General features: G+C 39.1%; 1 protein-coding gene across 1 annotated transcript; it reads left to right on the top strand.

Moving 5' to 3' along the window:
- The first annotated feature begins 756 nt into the window (after nt 1-756).
- LOC145446426 (fibrinogen-like protein A) lies at nt 757-6,320 on the top strand. The gene is made up of 5 exons (XM_080324716.1): nt 757-1,157; nt 1,220-1,374; nt 1,433-1,526; nt 3,297-3,393; nt 5,615-6,320. The coding sequence occupies exons 1-5, from the start codon at nt 845-847 to the stop codon at nt 5,925-5,927; spliced, it is 972 nt and encodes a 323-aa protein (XP_080180842.1). The 5' UTR covers nt 757-844; the 3' UTR covers nt 5,928-6,320.
- Nucleotides 6,321-10,236: the final 3,916 nt, after the last annotated feature.

The following is a 10,236-nucleotide window of genomic DNA, read 5'->3' as shown; positions in this document are numbered from 1 at the left end:
ATCTTACTTAGAACAACAACCACATGTTTAAACTGAAATAAATTTCAGCATTACAAAATGCTTTACGAAGAGTTCTTTCGAAATTTCAAATCATGTCGCGGGCCGCAAAACATGACCTTGCGGGCTGCATGCGGCCCGCGGGCCGCGTGTTGGTGACCCCTGCCATAGAAGATCAATTAATGTACTGAGAAGCAGTATCGGGTAGTGTTCTTGGTATTGTTGTTGGTTTCTCAATCACTCTGTAGACGTTCCCGTCGGGCACTCCTACCCTCACTTATACTCCGGAGAAGATCTATCGGTGATTACCTACCGCCAGATTTTCGACTTAAACGATAGTATATAAAAGGGATGTTCATGGTCGATATTTCAGTTACTAGAGAGTGATCCTTACGCATAGCAGAGTGGTTGTCTCGTGGCCAGACAGGCAATTTTTTTTTCTATCAAAACGAAATATAATTCAGAAATCTTAGGTATATTTTGACCGAAACGCCAATATATATTCAAAAATTCACATATTTATACCATGACAAATTCATGCATTTGATGTGAGAATTCGGTGATATATTTGTCAGTATGTTCGCGTTTGTATCAAGTCTTTGAAACGAAAAGTGCCAATTCATGTGCGTGTAGTATGTGAAGCAGTCAGGGGTATCTGAAAATTTCATGTATGAACCAACACATTATTAACAGTTTTCCGATACTTACCTAAATTGGGTTCGAATATGTTAAGACGGCAGTGACGAAATGCTCGTAATAGGCTAAAATCAGGTCAGTGAATTCGAGGTATTCATGCCCCAAAGGTCGAAAACAGAAACTGTCAATCTAACATATTTTACAATATTAGATGGAAATACCAACAAGTACCATAACTTTACTGCTGGTTGTACTTTTCCTCGCATCACAAACGAAGGGATCAAGAATCACAGATGGAACGACGCCCTATGGCTTTGCTTGCCGCCAGTGCCTTAAATGGGAACCGCCTAACTATAACGTTGGTCAGCGTATCATGGACCCAATTACAGGTAGGCCAACAAATAGGATAGATGGAAACACGGATATTCGCGATGCTTGCATCCGGTGCGAACAAAGAAATTCGCTTCGGGGAAACGTTGACGGGACTACGAACGAAGAAAACATCGATAGAAAAATAGAGAAAGGTGTGTTGTTATAACACTTGTTTTCAAAATAAATTTTCTGAAATCACACCTATGATTTGTAGCTGTTAAAGCTCTATTACCTAGTACCTGCGAAAGCGATCAAATCGAGTCACAATTAGCACACAGAAGCAATGGTGGTGTGGTCGGATTACTCATTCCAGGAATTGGATTCAAGAACGTGTTTTGTGACGTTAGAGATGAAGGAGGAAACTGGACCGTATGTTGAATGTGTGATTTGTTAAAGGGGATGAGATCAGTTTCCACTGCTATTACAGGTTTTTCAGAGAAGAAATAATGGTAATGTCGATTTCTTCCGAAACTGGTCTGACTACGTGAACGGATTTGGCGATTTTGATGATTTCTGGTTAGGTACGAGTATATATAGGCTTTGCATATTGATGAACCCTATACTAATTCGAGTCGCAGTGGATGTAAGTATCAGCGTATTTATAAAGCTACAAACATGCAATTTATATTAGTCGGCGTAATTGCTCAGGTAAAAGTAAAGGGAAATGACGATGCTTGCTTGGTTTCCCCCTTCAAATGTTGGCATAGGCTCAAATAGCTGATATAGCTGAAATAGCTGAATATAGCGATAAACTACCACATGTAACTATGACATACATCATCTCTATATGTGGGCGTGTTTTCAATCATTGAATTGAATAAATAACACTCACGGATGGTATTGAAAATCAAATATATGACGTCATGTAGTATGCATCAAACCGTACACTTCACATTGAAAAATGATTGCTGTTATAATTCGTGTTGGGTTGTATACTACGAAAACAGGACCAAGATCAGAATTATATCACGGTCCTAAATCCTACCTGCCGGCATGCATATCTTTCTACTTTCCTACGTGCAGACGTAGTTTGCAATAAAATGTTTTACTCGATTCATACCGCGGTATAATTCTGAGCTAGATTCTGGTTTCTTGTACCATTGGTGTATACCTGTATGACTGAAAGCAGTTGAATGATATGAGAGTAGTCTACCCACAATAGAAATTTGGAAGTAATACATGTCGGTAAAATTTCTTAAGCACCGCATAAAAGTATAAGTATCTGACCAATTCGTTGCTATGCCATCATAGTCGGTATTAGTGGCACAGTAATGTGGAGTGTACATGATCATCAGCTGATATTGGAACTAATTTAAGAGCAAATTAGAGATATAGAGCTTATCCATCCGTGGTAAATGCCTTCTAGCGAACATGGGGTTTTAATTGGATTAATTGCGGGATCGGGATTGTACAATAGCTTAAAATTATGTGATCCCGGGATCGGCATTTTCCCTGGCCCCTAATGCTATGAGACACTGCTCCGATGGAGATGGCGCGGTGGAGCCTGGATAAATATCCAAAAAGTGAGTTTGGATTCTAGAGTCGACCACGGCCGGACAGGACAGGAATCCGTAACCTATTAGTGTTGCAGCTGTAGATCGTAGCTATGGTTCCATTTGCAACAAACGGCATTTTAAAACACTTTGTTTACAGTGTTTTAAACAAAAACCTTTACAAAAACTGTTTTTTTTAGTTGTAAAACCATGCCATAATTGTGTGAAAACTTTCCAAAAACATGTTGGATGAGACTACGGAAAATTATCACCCCATATAGCCGAAGTATATCGATATGGGATGGTTGGAACCCTCAAATTAGTCGGTTGAACAGGAATAGTACAGATATTTCGTCAAAGGAGCTATATTTTCCCTTTATTTTCAATTGTCAATGTTAATCTCGTATGACGTCAAAATTGATTATTCGTGACGTCATCACTTCAGAAAAAAAAAAACAATAAAAACATGTTTCAATCAAAGGCCTCGTTTTAAACATGTTCGTTTTAATATTTTTTTTAAATGCAACCCTAGTCGTATAGCACTATACGCTATTTCGCCACCAATGATTTTGGTATTTTTATAAAAATGTTCATGAATTACTAGTAATAAACGTTTTTACTTCCAAAATTACGTAATTAAAATATATGAAGAAAGAAGACATGATGCATAGACCAGCCAAGATAAGCATGTGGTAGTGCAATTCATTGTGAACAGCTTCGAATGCATATGTCATTGATCGAATGCTATTGTCGCACTGAATCCGCTGAGTTATGATACGCGAAATAATATTTTATCAGGACTGGAGGCGTTACATCAGATGACTCGGGAAGGAGATTATGAGTTGAAAATTAATATGATCACGACGGGTGGAGTCCATCTGTCTGCCAAGTACCGGTAGGTGTTGGTTTTTACTACTGGCTTTAGTCACTAGTCCAACTAAAATTTAATTCATTGTCTTTTTTATTGCGGCATTATATTCCTAAGTATGATGTTTCATAAGAAAATTTCCCCGGGCCCCGTTGCCATGATATTTTCACTCACAGAAGTGACGTCAGCCAATCATAAAACTACTTTTTTACATTACAAAGCTCACACGTGTAGAAAGGAAATAGTTTTGCGTCATATATTAATATTACTGATAGCTCTTCCCGTTCACGTGTAATTAGAAAGTAATAAAATTAAATAAATAATCATGGTATAGATCAGGGGTGGGCAAACTTTTGAGCTCGCGGGCCGCATTCAACATCTGAATCCATTCGCGGGCCGCACTTTATAAAATTGGGATCATAAACCAAACCGCAATATTGCTGGTATTTGATTATATAGTGAGGACATGGAGATAATATATATGCTTATTTGAAACAAACCAAACATTGTTATGATGATATCGTACACGCGTCAGAAACAATGGTGAGATTTCATAGGCTGGTCGACCTCAATAACCAATTTGTCAAAACTATAGGAGATGAAAGTCTGTTGTCCCGATTCATAGAACAGAATTGAAATTTAAATCTGTGAGCACACTGAGCAGTGATCTGTTTATAGATTTATCAATTCCGCTTTGGGTTCAGTTTTAGGACACATAATGCTGACAGCATCATAACCATGTTAGCTTCAAACACGCTTCTACTATATGTGTAGATTTCGCGCCCCCTTATCGTCATATCACAAAACGCAACCAGGATGCTATAGCAAACCTAACGGATAGTTTGGTGGCATGGGAGGTTACGACTATTGATGAGAGATTTTTGAATATGAAATTCATACTAAATACAGAGCAATCATTATGAATTGTAAGTATATCGCGCGAAGCGCGGAAAAATTTTCAGTTGAGCTCAGCTTCGCGATTCCCTTCAGATGCTTTCATGACCCCAAGGGGCACGCGTCCCCCAGGTTGAGACCCACTGCCTTAGAATTATCATGGTGAAATATACTAAGAAAAGTTTAATCAAATCCCTGCATTAATTCGATTTTTAGTACGCACTTTATCAATATTTTTATTGAGTTTCTTTAGACTCTCGCGGGCCGGACAGAACGGTGTTGCGATCCGCATGCGGCCCGCGGGCCGTAGTTTGCCCACCCCTGGTATAGATGGATAAACTAAAGTTTTAATTAACATTTCTGGCACCTCGCCCACAAGACACATCCGTTGTCTTATTTCAGTCCTTCGGCTGCTCAACGTAAATCAAATACGAAGGAATTATTCTCGCGATTAAGGAAAATCGCGAACTACTGCAAAATTGATTCATGGACGTTACATGCAATTATATTGAATAGACTGTAGAATTACCTAGGTCGGATATAGTTTGCATAGATAGGTTTGATAAATAACTTCTTTTTTGAATAGGTCGATACAAAAGAAGCCCGAGCTTGTTATTACGAAATTGATAATGTTTTTGCGAACCGAATATGGAGAAACTCAAATTTCCTGAACTCGCATCAAACAACAATATTCTTTATTGCACGTTTTATCGACACCGTGCGCGCATATTAATCGCATCGTTTCGTGATAATTAGGCGGACGGAACCGAATGGATTCCTATTGGTATAGCTTGTGATGACACTGTGCTTTCAAGTCCGCCTCACGTAAATACTGCAAGTATATTCTTATTTCGCACTGTATTTCCCATACATGTTTTATGGTGGTGCGGTCAAAGTAGCCCTGGTTCGTACTCAAGTACAAGTAAAAGTATTTTCGTCAATTTATACTCGAGCACAAGCAGAAGTAGGTTTTCCCAAGTAAGTATCGATGTAAGTATTCTAGGTCTAATTTTGCCTAGAATACTGAAATATGTAAAGTGGACGTAGAAGTAGTTCAGACATTGCTTGAAAAAGTAGTGCAAGTAGTCAACATGTACTTGAAGTACAAGTACTTCGTTACTGTCCCTCTCTGGTTTGGATGTAAATTGCTAACACAGCTTTTTCAACGCCGTTTCATATAATTGCTCCAAGTAGCTACAGTATGTCAAGTATTTAATTGATAATTTGCCAAACGAAAATACTATTTTCCTGTGTTTATTGTGAGTGTTTTGAGAACCGTTTTGTTACCCAGGTTAGAAAAATATTTGTTACGTATTGCTTTCATATTCAAGACTTTTCGCATCATGTTATTTAGTAATTTTCGAATTGGACCTGGCTCTACCAACTACATATTGGACGTGTCCGGATACTCCGGAAACGCCACAGATTCACTCGCGTTTCACAATAACCAACCATTCACAACGAAAGACGCAGATCATGACGCATATCCAAGTGGGAATTGCGCTTCTCTCAGCCACGGAGCTTGGTGGTATACTGACTGCTTCCATGCCAATCTCAACACACGTCTCACGAAGGACAGGACTGAAATTGAATGGACGAACCTGAATTTTCCTCCAACTCGGCAAAACCTTGATTACTCCGAGATGAAGTTCCGAAGAAGATTATGAAGATTCGTCCATTTCCCTCTGATAACGTTCTAACTCGAAGTATTAGTGACATTGAGATGTATACGTCGTGTATAATCCTTATCTAATGAATACCAGACCTTTAATTATAACGAGCCATCTCTATACGAGGCGAAGTTAGTAGACTTTAAGCAACTAGCAAATTTATAAACTCAATTTTCGAAATGATTAGAATTGAATGTCATATAAAGGTCAATACCAGGCCGTACACTTTCCTGTATTCCAGAAAGACATCAGATCATCTAGGAATTGCAATTCCAATCCCTATCACTGGTATTTAACGTTATTTTAAGGCTCGCTTCGTTTCACGTATATATCGATAAGCGTTGAATTTCTGTTACCGTAGTTGCAACTAATACATTTACTCTCTGCAAATTATTTGCCTTATTGTGAGGATAGTCGCAAGTGCTAGTCAAATGTTAACTAGAAATGTTCTTGCTTTACCAATAATATTGTAGTTTTGAGTGCAGATATGGCCGAGTAGTCGGCGATCCTACACAAGTAGAAGTGAAAGTATTATTACGTCACAATCTCCAGCTCCGTCACAATGCAAGGCGTATTTGGGGTGTTCCAGGACACGAGCAGAGTATAATTTATATTTTCGTAATCAGTACCATAGCAGTATTTCGACTGATACCTGTTTTATCAAATTTAACGCTCGCGAAGCCAAACTAAATGGTACCGTGATTACCTCCGACAGATGGTGAGAATTACGTAATCCGATCGCATTGATCCGAGTGATTTGCGTGTGTCCACACCACTAAAGGTCGGACACTATGTTAAAACATGTCAATTTTTACAAGTGATCAGCAAACTTGTACAAACTACTGAATTTTCAGAAAACGCAACTAGAACTATGACTAGAACTACTCAATTTTTAAGACTCGCAACTATAACTATAACTAGAACTACCCAATTTTCAAATCCCACAACTAGAACTAGAACTGGAACTACTCAATTGTCAAAACTTGCAACTAGAACTATAACTAGAACTAACGAAATTTAAATATCGGCAACTAACACAACTAACTGAATTTAATTCTCAATCAACACATTCATTTTTATTTTATTAGAATTCGGCGTTCTAGCCTTCCACATGAACGTCGGTACAACGAAATTACTGAAAAATCAGACAGACAGAACTATTCTGTAATCAGTACAGGATAAACTAAACCATTTTCTGCAGCGGTTGCTGATTGCAGCGAATCAACATGAGTTGCGAAAATGTTTTTTCGTTGAATTTTGCCCGCTTTTGGGAATACAAAACCCCACCATGCGAGAAAGCACTTTGACTGGGCGCAGATGTCGCAGTCATCCCAAGAAAATCTTTCGCCAAGTTCCGTAATTCTGGCAAGTCAGTCATATTCGGCCAACAGTTTAGCACATTCTGACCCAGGGGTAGTCGCTGTTCCCGGGCATACTTTTTCACCTCAGACGGGCCGGATTTAACTTCAAAGCGGACGACACTGACTTGGAGGTAGAAAGTTGAAGAGTGAGAGTCTCGGTTTCCTGTGCGTTGAAGAGCCAGAAGGAGACGACACGGGCAATTTCCTTCGTAAAGATACCTTGGGCGATTCCAGATAGTCTTCTCTCCAATTAGTAAACAACCTCAGCGGGAGATCGCGTGCGCTGCGCACTGTCGATTGTTGTAAATTTGCCCGAGTTATCAGTGAACTCGGCATAATCAATGTATTAATTTTGATCCAACAATGAGCATTTGATCCTTTGTCATGATCTCATTAGTAACCCTAAGTAACCTCACTTGTCACGCGAGGAGAGTTCTCATCGCGCAGGGCAGGACACACGAGTGTTTTCTAGTTGTTCGGCAACTAATATTTTTTTGAAATGCGCAACTAAAACTAGAACCAGAACTTCTGAATTTTCAAAATCTGCAACTACAACTAAAACTAGAACTACGGAATTTTCAAAATCCGCAACTACAACTAGAACTAGAACTACGCGGTTTTCAAAATCCGCAACTACAACTAGAACTAGAACTACTCAAAAAACGGTTAGTTAGTTGACCGTCAACTAACTAAATGCTTAGTTTGTACAAGTCTGGTGATCAGTGGTCGTCCTCAAGCATAATCGATGTGTTAGGGTACGCACCGAACACAGAAAGGGGGACGACGATTGCCACAATTTCAAGAAGATCTATATAGCACTAAAGACAGAAGAAAAGGCGTCTGTTTTGTTTGTGGTGAACATATCGAAATTACTAGCAAAATCACGCGAGGAATACAGGCATTTGGTCAAAGCAGATGAAGCGAGAATGTAGCACTCCCTGTTTGTGAACCTATCGAATTTACAATGCTATTTTACTAAGCTACATGAAGCTTGAGATGCAACAACAAAGAGCAGCTTGGTAATTTCCCACAACACCCATAAATACAGTAATTTAGCCATTCTCGAATGTCGAGTTAGTGAAATAATGTTTTTTATGCTAATATGTCCTGAAATTAAATAGGCGTTTGAAAGTTACCACTGTCCAAGCGAACTGCGACCAGAATCACGAAAGGCACTGCAGAGAATCCGCAGAATATAGTTTTAACTTTTACCTGTAGGCCTGCCAAAATATTTTCGACGTCTTCGCTGGAGTGTGGGTGTGTGAAATATAATCGCCGCCCCTGGTCCAGTACATACCTAGGAAAGTTGAAGTATTGACAAACTAGAACGAAACAATTCTACTTTTAATTCAATTGTCGGTTAAATAAATGTCTTTCTTTGCGTTGCTGAAAATATGGTACAGGTAGGCCTATACTATAAACCGTGAACATGATAGCTGAGATATATATCAGTATTTCAAACGAAGTGATATTGCAAATTTAAACCAGCACATTTTGTAAGGTATGAGCCATAGATGTCAAACTCAACTTGCGTCGCGGGCCGGATTTAGACCATAGACACGCTCGCGGGCCAGAGCAGTCAAATGATCCAGCATGTTACCGGAAAATCCAAACCCTGTTTACCCTTGAATACTTGATTATTATCAAGACTATTACGGAACACATGGGTTCCTTTCCAGTAACACCTTCATTCGCAACAATGGACTGGACAAAATACGATGAATAGGCCTATAAGGATTAATACAGTTGCACACCGGTAAAACATTTACTCTATTGAAGATATAAGCTTCCATATGTCTATGATGGCTTTGTTTTGATCGCAGTCTAGTGTTGTTCCTGCATTCGTATTTGTTGAGAGGAATAAAACAGATTTAAATGTTAACGTTGAATTTGCTTCATTATTATTAAATCGAAATTCTAGTTTCTCTCTAATACACGGTCCTCAACGGGCGGCTCACAGTCGCTTACTTTGTAGCACGCAACGTATTTGATTAAAAGTAATTACTACTAACTACTACTACAACTACTGTACAATAACAATTCATCTACATAATAACTCTCCCGTCTCACCGTCTATGTTTTGTGTGTTGATGACTCATTCTTTGATGTGTTCTGGTCTCTTGAAATGCTCGGATATCAATTGACATTGTTTTGATGACCGAAATTCGTCTGGACCCGGCAGTTGTACACTCACCACAACAGGCTTGAACAGATCACGCCAAGGACGGATAACTTTAACGACGGCAACTTGGTTTTAGACTCTGCGTGGAACAACGAATTTTATTTCGCTGAGATAAATTTAAAACCAATGTGTCTCATTTGTCAAAGAAAAGTTGTCTTAACGAAACAAAGGAATTCAAAGCGAAACCACTGATAATTTCACTCGAAGTTTTAAAAATACATTTCTACCTGATCTTATGAAATAAACGTTGCTCGCAGTGGCGGCTCGCCCTATAGGGCAACTGGGGCATTGCCCCACCTAAAATTCTGTTCAATAACAATTCTTTACCATTTATAGACGCACACCTATCTATATGAACCGAAATCACAGCGAAAATCGTATACTTCTTGTCCTTTCGCTTGTAAATGCCCATATATAGCGAAGTTTATGCGAAAATCGAATTCTCTTCTGTGTTTTCGCTTTGCGAATGCCTAGCCGGGGCTTGCCCCGGTAGCGCTCATAACAAGCTTTCACTGTCTATTCTCTCAAAACCGCGCACAATAAAGAAACGGTTATTTACTCTCTCCTATTCATAAAATTACCGAGCAACCGGGGCACGATAGCTCTGTGCCCTTAAGGTGTGATGTAACAATCGTATCTATTGCTGAACTCTGTTACCGTCATATGCGTTTAGTCGACCTTTGCTGGTATAGGTCGATTTTAATAGGGTTTAACACCATGAAAACTCTTAAAACTTGTTATGTCATGTCGTGATGGTGGTATT

Source organism: Botryllus schlosseri, chromosome 1, assembly GCF_051294905.1.
Source record: "Botryllus schlosseri isolate E-star chromosome 1, Bs_hap1, whole genome shotgun sequence".
Taxonomy (NCBI): Eukaryota; Metazoa; Chordata; class Ascidiacea; order Stolidobranchia; family Styelidae; genus Botryllus; species Botryllus schlosseri.
The sequence above is the reverse complement of the archived record's forward strand: the minus strand, read 5'-3'. Positions and strand labels throughout refer to the sequence as shown.